We start from the raw sequence: 14,642 nt of genomic DNA, 5'->3' as shown, positions 1-14,642 counted from the left end.
ACTACAAATTCGTAAAGCTCTCAGAAACATTGATGAGAAAACAGACAGTTTGACTCTATCTTGATGCGAGGAATAATAGTGGACATAGGAACAGTTATTAGTAGGTTTTCTGTAAATTTTAAATTTGAATTCATTATTACCCTTAATAATTAAAACATCTAGAAAAGGCAATGAGTTATTTTCTTCAAACTCAACAGTAAAGTTTATTGAATGGGCTAAGCTATTTAATTTTCCAAGGAAATGGTGTATATCTACATTTTTGGGCATAAGACACAAAATTCAGAATGTTCTCGATAAACTTTCCTAATCATATATCTTTTGTTTCACAGTTTTCTTCTGCACTGATCAAGTCCCACAAGTTAAAAATTCGACTTAATTTCTTAAAAAATTGTTTAAATGAACAAGTTCTGCCCAAGTCTCTTTTACCCAATAGACTCCTTGACATGAGAGATCGTCCTTTTGATGATTTTATGAGAATTATTCTTCAGAAACATATTGAAATAACTAAAATACAGGAGAAGGAAGCATTCAAAATATTGAGAAACAAAAAATACTCATTTAATCAGGCCATTCCATCAGAATGGAAACACAGTATGTTGGATCATTGCTATAATAAACTCAGAAGAATTTGTAATGAACTCAAGAGCAAACTACAAAGAAAATTAGACATTTTAATTGAAAATAGTGATTGGACAAAGCATGCTAATAACAATTTTGTAATTAACTTATCAGATGAAATTTTAGACAAACATACAACTGCTGCTCTAGGTTTTGGCTTAAGTTTTGCAACTTCAAAAAAACTTAATAATGTTGAAATTGCAAAAGCCTTTTGTAACTTTGAAAAATTTTCTGATTTATCCTCTGATGAAATTAATATTAGTAAAGGAATGGTATATAGCTCTATGTTAAAACCAAACATTCCCAATTGCCCTCAAAGATTCTTTAAGTCTTATGATACACTTAATAACAATAAAAATTTGCGCCTTACTAAAGCAGACAAAATAAATGCAATAGTAATTATGAAAGAAAATGATTACCAAGAAAAAATGAATAATCTCTTAGATGATACTGAAACCTATTCTAAACTTAGGAAAAATCCCCTAGAAACCGTTAACAGCAATTTCAATAAAACAATAAAACTTCTACTGAAAGGCAAAGATGAATTAGTCAAACAATTTACTTCCACTAATCCATCTTTGCCTTACATGTATGGACTAATAAAAACACACAAACCAGGGAATCCAGTCAGACCAATTATTAGCTCCATAGGGTCAGTTTCATATAAATTATCCAAATGGCTTGTTGATATTTTGAGCCCTATTGTTGGCAAAATTTCTAACTTTAATGTTAAAAACAACATAGACTTGGTTGATAAATTAAGCTCCTTGACTGACTTAAATGATTTTAACATGGTTAGTTTTGATGTTACTTCCTTGTTTACGAAAGTTCCTGTTGATCATTTATTAAGTTTCTTATCTGAAGAACTCGTTAACTATGATTTACCATTGCCAGTTCCTACTATCATTAAACTTATTAAACTTTGCATTGTTGATGCAAAATTTGTATTTAATGATAAATTTTACACTCAGAAGTTTGGTATGGCAATGGGAAATCCTCTTTCACCTGTTCTTAGTAACCTATACATGGAATTTTTTGAAACAAGGTTACTTAACACAATCCTCCCTAATAGAGCTAAATGGTTCAGATATGTTGATGATATTTTGTGTCTTATGCCCAAAAATGTAGATATACACCATTTCCTTGAAAAATTAAATAGCTTAGCCCATTCAATAAACTTTACTGTTGAGTTTGAAGAAAATAACTCATTGCCTTTTCTAGATGTTTTAATTATTAAGGGTAATAATGAATTCAAATTTAAAATTTACAGAAAACCTACTAATAACTGTTCCTATGTCCACTATTATTCCTCGCATCAAGATAGAGTCAAACTGTCTGTTTTCTCATCAATGTTTCTGAGAGCTTTACTAATTTGTAGTCCTGAGTTCATAGATGAGGAAATATCCAAAATTTATGAAATAGGTAATGATTTAAAATACCCAAGAAATGTAATTGATAAATCTTTTAAAGTTGCTAGAAATACTTTTTACAATCCAAAAAGGGACAACCAGCCTTATTTAACTAAAAATATGTTGGTTCTCCCTTACCATGAAAACTTGGTTGATATGCCTTCTCTTCTTAAGACTTTTAATATTAAAGTTGTATTCAAAAATCTTGATACAGTAAAAAAACTTTTGATAAAGAATTCCCCCCAAAATGCTGATGGATGTGTCTATAAGATTCCTTGTAAAATTTGCGATAAAGTTTATTACGGTCAAACTGGTAAAAATCTCGAACTAAGATTAAAACAACATAAATATAGCATTAGAACTGGACAAGATTCCAATGCTCTATTTATTCATGTAAGAGATTTTAACCATCCAATTGATTTTCAAAAAGTTGAGAAAGTAGTATCAAGCAAGTCCATGGTCGACAGGAATATAATTGAATCTTGTTTCATAAAAAGCAGTTTTGACAATAATATGAATATTTCCTTTGGTTTATATAAATTAGATCCATTTATAATTAATAGAATTTGGGTAGAATTTAATAATACACTGGACAAATAAATAGCTTGGGGGTGAGTTTTGCAAAGGACCTGTCCAAGTTGGCTCGCCGCGCGTCACGTGTTTAACCGTTGTGGGATCTGATAGTGAGGTGCTGGCCGACCCCTTATATAGCTTCCTTGGATGCTTCACTTTCATAGTTCCTTGATAATGTGAGTAGTCACGAAAGCACTTGGAATTTCTCTATTCTTTCAGAGTGGTTGTTTTGCATATATATATATGTATATATATATATGTATATATATATATATATATATATATATATATATATATATATATATATATATATATATATATATATATTGACGCTAGGAAAATATTAAATTTCTTAAATTTAAATATTGCTTATAAGATAGTATGTGATTAACTAACACTAACAATTCAACTAAATCCCAACCAAATACCTCATTCACTAAATGTATCTAAATAGTTCATGAAATCCTTGACAAAGATTCTTCTGCTCATGACAAAATATATGTCAAAAAGCAATATAATTAATATATTTATATCTCTGCATCCTTTCTTACTCTATCTTCCTGAAGCTTATGACATATTTTCTTTCCCAAATATTTTATTCCATGAATCAACAAACTTATCAGTATTTTTAATCTTGCGTCTAAACCGAAAAATATGATGGAAATCTTCAAGGTCTTCATTCTTCCATGTCATAGTCTGGACGTCCTTCCAAATGAGAATTAATGAACTTCAAATGATTTTCTGGTGATATAAATGATACCTTAACAGCTGCGTCGTTCTTCATAAAATCCATCCAAGAAAGCTGAGGGAAAAGTTCTGAGTTAGTAATTGTATTGTTTCATATTTTTTTTAGCTGTCTCTCATATCTTCTTTTTTTTATCTTTATTTATGAGAAAATTTAAAATAAATCACTCATTTCTACCCGTCTCTTCTTCCGCATATTGAAATGTTTGCCTGTACTTTGAGTGCTGACCTGTACTTAACTCTGTGAAGAAGTGTCTTGTTTGCTCCCGTGGACTGAACCAAGATGCCCTCCATCGAGCAACTTTACCAGCAACTTAAGGAAGAATTGAAGGCAGCGAAGATGGAGATACGGCGATTGACCGAAGAAAACAAGAGGATTCGTAGTAGTCCTCCTGTTTCGAGTCCTCAGGTTAAGAAGGGATCGTGGTCAGTGGCTGGACAGCAGGGGACGACGAAGTTGACGATCAAGAAGACGAATGGAAAGCCAGAAACGATGAAGAAGAAAGAGACTGCTGTTGAAACTCCCGTGGAAACCTCCAACGCATTCTCGGTGCTATCCGACGAATGTGAGTCTACTACTGGGATCGTCACGACGAACGACAAGGAAGGTAAGAATATTGTTGTTGTTGGGGATAGCCAGGTTAGATACATGGATAGGGCATTCTGCTTGAAGGACAGGAGTAGGAGACAAAGGGTATGCTTTCCTGGGGCTGGGATGGAGGACATTGTTAGCCGGCTTGACAACATCATGAACGGTAATGGGATCAATCCTATTATTTGCCTCAGTGCTGGAGGCAATGATGTAGGCAAGCGTAGAAGTGAGGATTTAGTTAGAAAGTTCAGGACAGCTATAGACATGATTAGGAAGAAGGGGGGGCGCCCTGTTATATGTGGCATTTTGCCAAGAAGAGGTGTTGGTAATGAATGGTTGTCCAGAGCAATTGGTGTCAATTGCTGGCTGGACAAATACTGTAAGGAAAATGCGGTAACATTCATTGACAACTGGGACCTCTTCTATGGCAGAAATGACATGTATGCCAGGGATGGGGTTCACTTGTCTAGGAGTGGGGTGGGAGCACTGGCCAACGCAGTGGAGGGAGCTGTTAGGTCTTTAAACTAGGAATAGTTAGTGGTATGGGTTTTGGCGGGAAAACTGTGAAGTCGCAGGGTAGTAACATGAGTACTAGGAGAACTAGTAATAGGCAAAATGAGGAGGATATTGGAAAGCCAGTGGCACTAATTGACAATGACAGTAATAGGTTTAGTGGAATAACAGAAAGGAGCAGAAAGGGTAAAGAGATAGGAGGGTCATTAAATATTTATTACACAAATAGTCGCAGTGCTAGGAATAAGATGGACGAGTTGAGACTAGTTGCTAGTGCAGGTAACATAGATGTATTTGCCATTACTGAGACGTGGTTTAATTCAAAAAGTCGGGACATGCCTGCAGAATGTCACATTCAGGGTTTTAAATTGTTCCAAGTAGATAGAAGTATCGGGAAGGGGGGTGGGGTGGCATTGTATGTCCGAGATCGCTTGAACTGTTGCATAAAAACGGGTATTAAGTCTGAAGTAACACATACAGAGTCTGTTTGGATAGAATTTTCAGAGGGACATGAAAAATTAATTTTAGGTGTGATATACCGTCCCCCAAATTTAGATAGGGACCAGGGGAGACTACTATGGGAGGAAATTGTTAGGGCCACAAGGCACGATAATGTAGTAATTCTAGGAGACTTTAACTTTAGTCATATTGATTGGAATTTCTTGACTGGGAATTTAGAATCATACGATTTCTTAGAAGTAGTTCAGGATTGTTTTTTGAAGCAGTTTGTGACAGAACCTACAAGGGGTAATAACCTGCTTGACTTAGTTCTGGCAAACAATGAATCCCTTGTTAATAATTTAGAAGTTTCAGAGGAACTGGGTGCTAGCGACCACAAATCAATTACATGTAGAATTGAATGGAAGTATGATAGTAGGGATAACTCAGTAACAGTCCCAGATTTTCGCTTAGCAGATTACGATGGGCTTAGAGAACACTTATCATCTGTTGACTGGGGTAACGAAGAGAGCTATCAATATGACAGTTTTCTGAACACTATACATGCTGCTCAAACAACGTTTATCCCTTATAAGGAAATTAGATCAAATAGAAATGACCCAAAATGGATGAATAATAGGCTGAAATATCTACTAGGGCATAAGAAAGGAATTTATAGGCGTATCAAAAGAGGCGAGGGTCATCTTATGAATCAGTATATTGACATTAAGAGGGACATTAAAAAGGGGATAAGAAAAGCTAAAAGGGACTATGAAATTAAAGTTGCTAGGGATTCTAAAACTAACCCAAAAAGTTTTTTCCAGGTCTATAGAACAAAAGTCAGAGATAAGATAGGTCCCCTTAAAAATAACTATGGGCATCTTACTGACAAAGAGAATGAAATGTGCTCGATTTTAAATAATTATTTTCTCTCGGTTTTTACACAGGAAGACACTAATAATATTCCGGTAATTAATTTTTATAGTGGATCAGAAGAAGATAAATTATGTAACATCACAGTCACTAGTGAAATGGTTGTGAAGCAGATAGACAGACTGAAGCAAAATAAGTCACCGGGTCCTGATGAGGTTTTTTCAAGGGTTCTAAAGGAATGCAAAATGGAAGTCTGTGAACCATTAACTAATATTTTTAATTTATCTCTTCAAACAGGTGCAGTGTCTGATATGTGGAAGATGGCTAATGTAATTCCTATTTTTAAAACAGGGGACAAGTCGTTACCGTCAAATTACCGCCCAATAAGCCTGACCTCAATTGTAGGCAAATTACTAGAGTCAATTATAGCTGAGATTATAAGAAGCCATCTCGATAAGCATAGCTTGATTAATGATACTCAGCATGGATTCACAAGAGGCCGGTCTTGTCTAACTAATTTATTAACTTTCTTCAGTAAAGCTTTTGAGGCTGTTGACCACGATAAAGAATTTGATATTATTTACTTAGATTTTAGTAAGGCATTTGATAGAGTTCCGCACCAAAGACTGTTGAAGAAAGTAGCAGCTCATGGCATTGGGGGAAGAGTGCTCTCGTGGATCGAATCATGGCTCACAGACAGGAAGCAAAGAGTGTCCATAAATGGGGTTAAATCCGAGTGGGGATCAGTAACAAGTGGCGTTCCACAGGGATCAGTCTTGGGCCCGTTGTTGTTTATAATATATATCAATGATCTTGATGAAGGAATTACTAGTGATATGAGCAAATTCGCCGATGACACGAAGATAGGTAGGATAATTGATTCAAACGTAGATGTTAGGGAACTTCAGGAGGATTTAGACAAACTCTACTCTTGGTCAGAAAAGTGGCAGATGCAGTTCAATGTAGATAAATGCAAGGTTCTGAAGCTCGGGAGTGTCCATAACCCTAGCACTTATAAGTTAAATAATGTAGAACTTAGCCATACAGATTGCGAAAAGGACTTGGGGGTTATGGTAAGCAGCAACCTTAAACCAAGACAGCAATGCCTAAGCGTACGTAATAAGGCAAATAGATTACTGGGATTTATATCAAGAAGTGTAAGCAACAGAAGTCCAGAGGTCATACTGCAGCTTTATACATCATTAGTAAGGCCTCACCTAGATTATGCAGCTCAATTCTGGTCTCCATATTACAGAATGGACATAAATTCGTTAGAAAACATTCAGCGTAGGATGACTAAATTAATACATAGCATTAGAAATCTTCCTTATGAAGAAAGATTGAAGACTCTTAAGTTACATTCACTTGTTAGACGAAGAATGAGGGGAGACCTGATCGAAGTGTATAAGTGGAAGATAGGTATTAATAAAGGGGATATTAACAAGGTCTTGAGGATATCTCTCCAAGAGAGAACCCGCAGTAATGGATTTAAATTAGATAAGTTTAGATTTAGAAAGGACATAGGAAAGTATTGGTTTGGAAATAGGGTAGTTGATGAGTGGAACAGTCTACCTAGTTGGGTTATTGAGGCTAGGACTTTGGGTAGTTTCAAATTTAGGTTGGATAAGTACATGAGTGGGAGGGGTTGGATTTGAGTGGGACTTGCACATCGGAGCTTGTTTCTTGGGTGGCATTGAAAATTGGGTTGGGCAAATGTTTTGTTAGTGGGATGAATTGTAAAGGACCTGCCTAGTATGGGCCAACATGTTCTTATGTTCCTCTGCCACTGCAGTGTTCCTGAGAATCCTGTATCTGACGAATAGGACTTTCAGATCAATTAAAAGGAAAGGCGGGGCAGTACAATACTTCAAAAAAAAAAAATCGATGCAACACATCTGTCTCCAATGAAAAACCAAATATAATGTATCAATGATGGTGGTACTTTCAGAGAGAACCAACAAAATACAGGAAACTAAAACGTGAGGGAAATAATAAAGACACCTTTCAAATTAACAGGGCTATAGAGTAAACTTTTCAAATAAATATGAAATGGTAATATTTCCATTGTGTAATTAATTATAATCAAAAAGAAGCGCTAAACCGCAAGGGTTATACAGCGCTTCCATTGTGTAGCAAAACAACCGTCCTTAAATGACCTTGTATAAATCTCGTGTAACCATAGTCGACAGTGATGCAAGGAAGGCCATTTGCCCAAGTGTATCTATATAGGCAAAAGAAGAAAACAGATAGTCACATAGAGAAAATCAACGACTTCACATGTATAAGGACCCCAATGGAAATAAGTCACTGTGTCTGACTTTTTTGGGTTATCCTAGGTTCTCTACACATATGCTGCTATGTATGATAATTCTATGTAATTGTGTATACCTGAATAAACTTACTTACTATAAGATTCCATATTTCCTCTTTCAGAGGAATAAGGAGGGACATTTGATGGACTTAACCCCAGCGTGCATGTTCCTTTCACAACCTTGTCTCCACAGATACTGTAGTTTCAAACCCTACTTTGTCATAACTCAGTCACACAAATAAAAAGAAATTAGTGGATTACTAAAACTTTGGCATGAATCTTGACACATAGATGAAAATGAACCTTACAGATTATTTTAAGATGTGAATCCGAGTCAGCAGCACCCCAGGCTGTCACGGCCATTTTGAGCAATTTCTTCATATGCTTATATGTAAGTAAGTATAAACCATACAACGGGCGGGGATGGAACTCGCGATCAGAGAGTCTCAAAACTCCAAACCAGTATGGTTTGTTTGCAATCGTGTCATTACGATTCCGTGAGTATGAAAGTATACAACCCAGAATCATGACATTTGTCTTAATGAATAGTTTGATGTCAGGGATGTGCAATAAGAATAACAATGAGAGACGAGAATAGAAAATGGAGGAGGATTTAGCGTCAGTGACATTGCTTTAATGAAGCAGCAGCAGCAACAACAACAGCAGCAAGAGCAGCAGCAGCAGCAACAGCAGCAGCAACAGCAACAACAACAGCAGCAACAGCAGCAGCAACAACAGCAGCAGCAACAACAGCAGCAGCAACAACAGCAGTAGTAGCAGCAGCAGCAACAGCAACAGCAGCAGCAACAGCAGCAGCAGAAACAGCAGTAGCAGCAACAACAGCAGTAGCAGCAACAACAGCAGTAGCAGCAACAGCAGCAACACTAACAGCAGCAGCAGCAATAGCAGCAGCAGCAATAGCAGCAGCAGCAATAGCAGCAACACCAGCAGCAGGAACACTTGACACAACCAATGATAGAAAAATTAAATCTTTTTTCCCAGGTACAATATTTATATTTCGAGGAATAAAAGTTACATGGTTGAAGGTAACACAGAACAATAAGGTAGCTATGGTGCTTAGTGAATTATACCATTCACTTAAAATTGCCTTATTGAGTTATTTTTCTCAAACTCAACAGTAAAATATGTAGAATGGGCTAAGCTATTTAATTTAACAATCAAGTGGTGTATATCTACATTCTTAGACATAAGACACAAAATTTCATCAACGTATCTGAACCATTTAGCTCTATTAGAGAGGACTCTGTTAAGCAGTCTTGTTTCAAAAAATTCCATATATAGGTTATGGTGGCTAAAGCTGCCGCTTGACACACGGAGGGCCCGGGTTCGATTCCCGGCGGGTGGAAACATTTCTACACGTTTCCTTACACCTGTTGTCCTGTTCAACTAGCAGCAAATAGGTGCCTGGGTGTTAGTCGACTGGTGCGGGTCGCATCCTGGGGGACAAGATTGAGGACCCCAATGGAAATAAGTTAGACAGTCCTCGATGACGCACTGACTTTCTTTGGTTATCCTGGCTGGCTAATCCTACGGGGTTAAAAATCCGAACGAAATCTTATCTTATCATTAAATACAAATTTTTCATCAACAATGCAAAGTTTAATAAGTTTAATATTAGTAGGAACTGGGAATTTAACAAGGAGGTGGTGTATATCTACATTCTTAGGCATAAGACACAAAATTTCATCAACATATCTGAACCATTTAGCTCTATTAGGGAGGATTGTGTTAAGCAATCTTGTTTCAAAAAATTCCATATATAGGTTACTAAGAACAGGTGAAAGAGGATTTCCCATTGCCATACCAAACTTCTGAGTGTAAAACTTACAATTAAATACAAATTTTGCATTAACAATGCAAAGTTTAATATGTTTAATGAAAGTAGGAACTAACAAAGGTAAATTTTGTGTCTTATGCCTAAGAATGTAGATATACACCATTTCCTTGTTAAATTAAATAGCTTAGCCCATTCTATAAATTTTACTGTTTAGGTTGAGGAAAATAACTCATTGCCTTTTCTAGATGTTATAATTATTAAGGGTAATAATAATTTCATATTTAAAAATTACAGAAAACCTACAAATAACTGTTCCTATGTCCACTATTATTCTTCACATCAAGATAGAGTTAAACTGTCGGTTTTCTCATCAGTGTTTTTGAGAGCTTTACGAATTTGTAGTCCAGAGTTCATAGATGAAGAAATATTCAAAATTTATGAAATAGCTAATGATCTGAAATACCCAAGAAACATAATTGATAAATCTTTTAAAATTGTTAGAAATACTTTTTTACAATCCAAAAAGGGACAACCAGCCTTATTCAACTAAAAATATGTTGGTTCTCCCTTACCATGAAAACTTGGTTGATATGCCTTCTCTTCTTAAGACTTAATATCAAAGTTGTATTTAAAAATCTTGATACAGTAAAAAAAAGTTTTTGATGAAGAATTCCCCCCAAAATGCTTACGGATGTTTATAAGATCCTCGTAAAATTTGCGATAAAGCTTATTACGGTCAAACTGGTAAAGGTCTCGAACTAAGACTAAAACAACATAAATATAGCATTAGAACTGGACAAAATTCCAGTAATATGTTTATTCATATGAGAGATTTTAACCATCCAATTGATTTTCAAAAAGTTGAGAAAGTTGTATCAAGCAAGTCCATGGTCGACAGGAATGTAACTGAATCTTGTTTCATAAAAAGCAGTTTTGAAAATAATGTATTTCCTTTGTTTTATTTAAATTAGATATATTTATAATTAATATAATTTGGGAAGAATTTAATAATACATTGTACAAATAATAAATCTTAATTCTTGGGTAGAATATTTTGTTAGTGGGATGTCGTGAAGGACCTGTCTAGTTGGGCCAGCGGGCTTGCTGCAGTGTTCCTCCTATCTTATAAGTCGGGTGTCGTCACGCGTTAGTTGTTGCTTTGTTGTGGGATGTGATGGTGAGGTGTGGTCTAGACCCTTTATATGCCTTCCTTTGATGCATTACTTTTATAGTTCCTTGACAATGTGAGAAGTCACAAAACTGCTTGAATTTCACTGTTCTTTCACAGTGGTTGTTTGCATATATATATATATATATATATATATATATATATATATATATATATATATATATATATATATATATATATATATATATATATAATATTATTGTGACCACGAACGAGTGGTATTGATCAATAACAACACTGCACTAACGAGTAGCATTGATCAATAACAACACTGCATTAGCCAAGGACTCGAACCCATGCTGCTTTGGCCTGCCTCATGGTGGGTGAAAATGCATGACGCCCTTATTCACTGGACCATACGATCCTTAAGCGTAGCGCACCAAGCGGAACTGAATGTTGTACTCATTACCCAAGGACACACGATGGTGTGGATGACTCTAGGCGAGTACAACATTCAGTTCCGCTGGATGCACTACTCTTAAGGATCATATGGTCCAGTGGATAAGGGGGTCATGTGTTTTTGTCCACCATGGGGCAAGTCAAAGCAGCATGGGTTTGAGTCCTTGGCTAGTGCAGTGTTGTTATTGATCAATACCACTCGTTCGTGGTCACAATAATATATATATATATATATATATATATATATAATATATATATATATATATATATATATATATATATATATATATATATATATATATACATATGCATACGTATATATGAACAGTGAAACCTCTGCTTGCGAGCGCCCCACCATGCGAGCGCCCCACCATGCGAGTGCCCCACCATGCGAGTGCCCCACCATGCGAGGGCCCCACCATGCGAGTGCCCCACCATGCGAGGGCCCCACCATGCGAGTTTTTCACGATAAGAGCCGTCGCTCGATCGATTTTTTAAATTACATTTCAGTTAATTTAAATGAGGAAAATTGACTCATCATATGAGGAGATCGGGTTACGAGCTAGCTCACGGAATGGATTAAACTTGTAAGCAGAGGTTCCACTGTATATATATCATGGTTCGTGTAATAAATAATGATGAGAATATTTATATAGTGGATTGTTCATTGTGAGATTGTTTATGCTATGGTCAAGTGCAATGCACAGTGGTGATGTTAAAAATATATTTTTTTAATCAAATATGTGTCTTCAAATATGTATGTTACTATTGCTAAGTGTTGTTAATAGTAAACATGCAAGATTAAAAATTTTGGTCAAAACCAAAGTGTCTTATGAAATGTCACTTTCGGTCATTAATGAGATTACAAAAAGCTTCTTAATCTTGAGTTGTCTGGGTCTAAAGTTGTTAAAAACTTTAAATGGGCTTCAGGAGGCAGATACACAGTCTTGACTGCATTATCTTCCATCATATCAACCATCCAAGGCAACTGTCGACATAAAGATAACTATGTTATCTCATAAATTCTCTGAAGGTAAGAGGGAAATAGAGATAACTGATAGTATCATCATTTGATATTTGTTTGTTTGCCAGAGAGATTTGTTTAAGTTCTTTTGCAAGTTGTAAATGTGTTGGATAATTTATTTAACTGATTGAAAACCATGCATCGTCACTTTTAATGCAGTCATTCAGTATTTAGATAGTCCTTCATCTTTAATTAAAGTGAAGGTGATTTCTGCATGGAACTATTACTACATATTGTATTTCAATGCAGCTCTGACTATTACCTCAAGTTAATATAATTATTAATTTAATTTATTCATAAATAAGGAATCTTCATGTTATATGGAGCTAATTGACTACGAAAATATTGAACAATTACAATAAGTAATAAAAACTTTTCATCCAACTATCATTCCTCAGTAAAGAAAACTTAAGTTTTTAAATGAATAAGTCATAAATTTACCTGAAGGAATGTACAATTAACCTATAAAGAATTCTTACCATTTTAGGGAACCTATCCTGGGTGAGGACACCATTGTTTCTCGCTATCATTTCTACCATAGGAAGCCTCTCTGCCCATGGCCAGATCATGTAATCCAGCATACCTGTCAATGACGAAAAAATCTAAATACTACAATGTATAAGTGCTTTCTCAACATACCCATTTCAGTATATATATATAAACATTATGCAGCTGTTATATTGTACAGTGGCCGCCCAAAAAATCTATACATTAAAAATTTTTTGGACAATAATACAAAAAATGCAACTTAATGTATGTACATGAATTTTATTTTCACGTTTTAGCTTCCAACTAGCACTTGGTCATGTTACCATTGTTCTTTATCACCATCTGAAGTCGCCTGGGCATCGAAGTGGCAAGGATGGAGAAGAGGGAGGCGTCCATGTTGATCCAAAGCTTCTTCAGTGCCTCCTTCAGGTCCATGATGTTGGCGGGTCGAGATTTTGCAATCTTATTTTTCATCACATGCCAGGCATTCTCGATAGGAATTAGGTCAGGGTAATTGCCTGGCCACTCCAAAACTCTGATATTATTGTCCTCGAGGAACTTTTTCACTGCTTTTGACTTATGGGCAGGAGCATCATCATGCATAAAACAATTACACTCATGAATGTTCCAAAATGTCAGCATGTGGTCCCTTAACAACTCCATATAATTACTTCCAATCATCGCAATGTTCTTAGGAAGGAAGTATAGTCCACCCTACCTTTATAATCACTAAAAGCTCTCCAGACCATAACACTGTCAGGGTGCTTCACTGTCTTCACGGCGTACCGCTGGTCATGACGGGATACACCACTGTGACGACGGGCAGTATCGGAGCCTCTCCTGAAGAACCAGAAGGTACTCTCATCACTGAACATCACCTTCTGCCACTGGTCTGAGGTTCAATCTTTGTACCTCTTTCAGAACTGAAGCCGTTTCTTCTTCATGGCTTCAGTTATCATGGGATTCTTGGCGGCACATCGAACAGGCATTTTCAGGTCCTTTGGCAGTCGATGCTGAATGATTCACACTGCGATGTCTTTCAGAAGGGCAGGATGCTTTTTTCTTGAGGTCTGTGGCTGTTATGACAGATATAATGACACTTCCCTCTTCATGATCTTGTCTATGCGAAGAGAATTGTTTTGGGGGGGCCCTAGACCTCACCTTCCTAGGTGGTACAGTGCCAGGTGGGAGTGAGGCAGCTGCTTTCTTGAAGTTGTAAATAACCATCCTAGTCACCTTCAGATCTGTAGCTACGCATATCACAGACATGCCTTGCTCTAATGGGGTGAGTGCACGAGTCTTCTCTGCAATTGAATGCTTAGTTTGACCCATCCTGATCACTTAGAGCAGACATATAGCATGACAAAGTTCGTGGTCGAGTGAAAGGATGAGTAACAATATATAAAACCTCGTTCCTCACCAAGCTCTGGAAGAGCACTGAAGCAGGGCATGGTGAGGAACGCTGGAGCAAGATGGGTTCAAGTACACTAAACCATCACAAGCTCCTCCCACTTTTCCCATGTCGGAAAGGCAAGTGAAATGCATACACTAAAATCGAGTGTATAGATTTTTTGGCGTTGGAAATGTATAGATTCTTTTTGCGGCCACGTGTATTATTTCTAAAAAAAAGTAGTGAGTTTATCAACCGTGTAGACAAAATATTAATAAAAGA

General features: G+C 36.3%; 1 protein-coding gene across 5 annotated transcripts in view; it reads right to left on the bottom strand.

Annotated features, from left to right (window-relative positions):
* The window catches only part of LOC128692435 (pyrimidodiazepine synthase), a 106,795-nt gene that overhangs the window by 48,161 nt on the left and 43,992 nt on the right, over positions 1-14,642 (bottom strand). Inside the window, exons 5-6 of one of the 5 annotated variants that reach the window (XM_070096510.1) lie at positions 12,961-13,064; positions 2,885-3,402 (exon numbers count right to left, since the gene is read on the bottom strand). In XM_070096510.1, coding sequence (XP_069952611.1) covers positions 3,277-3,402; positions 12,961-13,064 — 230 coding nt within the window. In that variant the 3' untranslated portion in view covers positions 2,885-3,276. Of the gene's footprint in view, positions 1-2,884; positions 3,403-10,647; positions 11,105-11,779; positions 12,446-12,960; positions 13,065-14,642 lie in introns of those variants that run through there. The other 4 variants (XM_070096509.1, XM_053781622.2, XM_053781619.2 and 1 more) reach the window with 4 other exon arrangements.

Source organism: Cherax quadricarinatus, chromosome 53 (assembly GCF_038502225.1).
Source record: "Cherax quadricarinatus isolate ZL_2023a chromosome 53, ASM3850222v1, whole genome shotgun sequence".
In the NCBI taxonomy this organism is placed as follows: domain Eukaryota; kingdom Metazoa; phylum Arthropoda; class Malacostraca; order Decapoda; family Parastacidae; genus Cherax; species Cherax quadricarinatus.
Note: the sequence above shows the minus strand (reverse complement) of the source record. Positions and strands in the feature narration are given on the sequence as shown.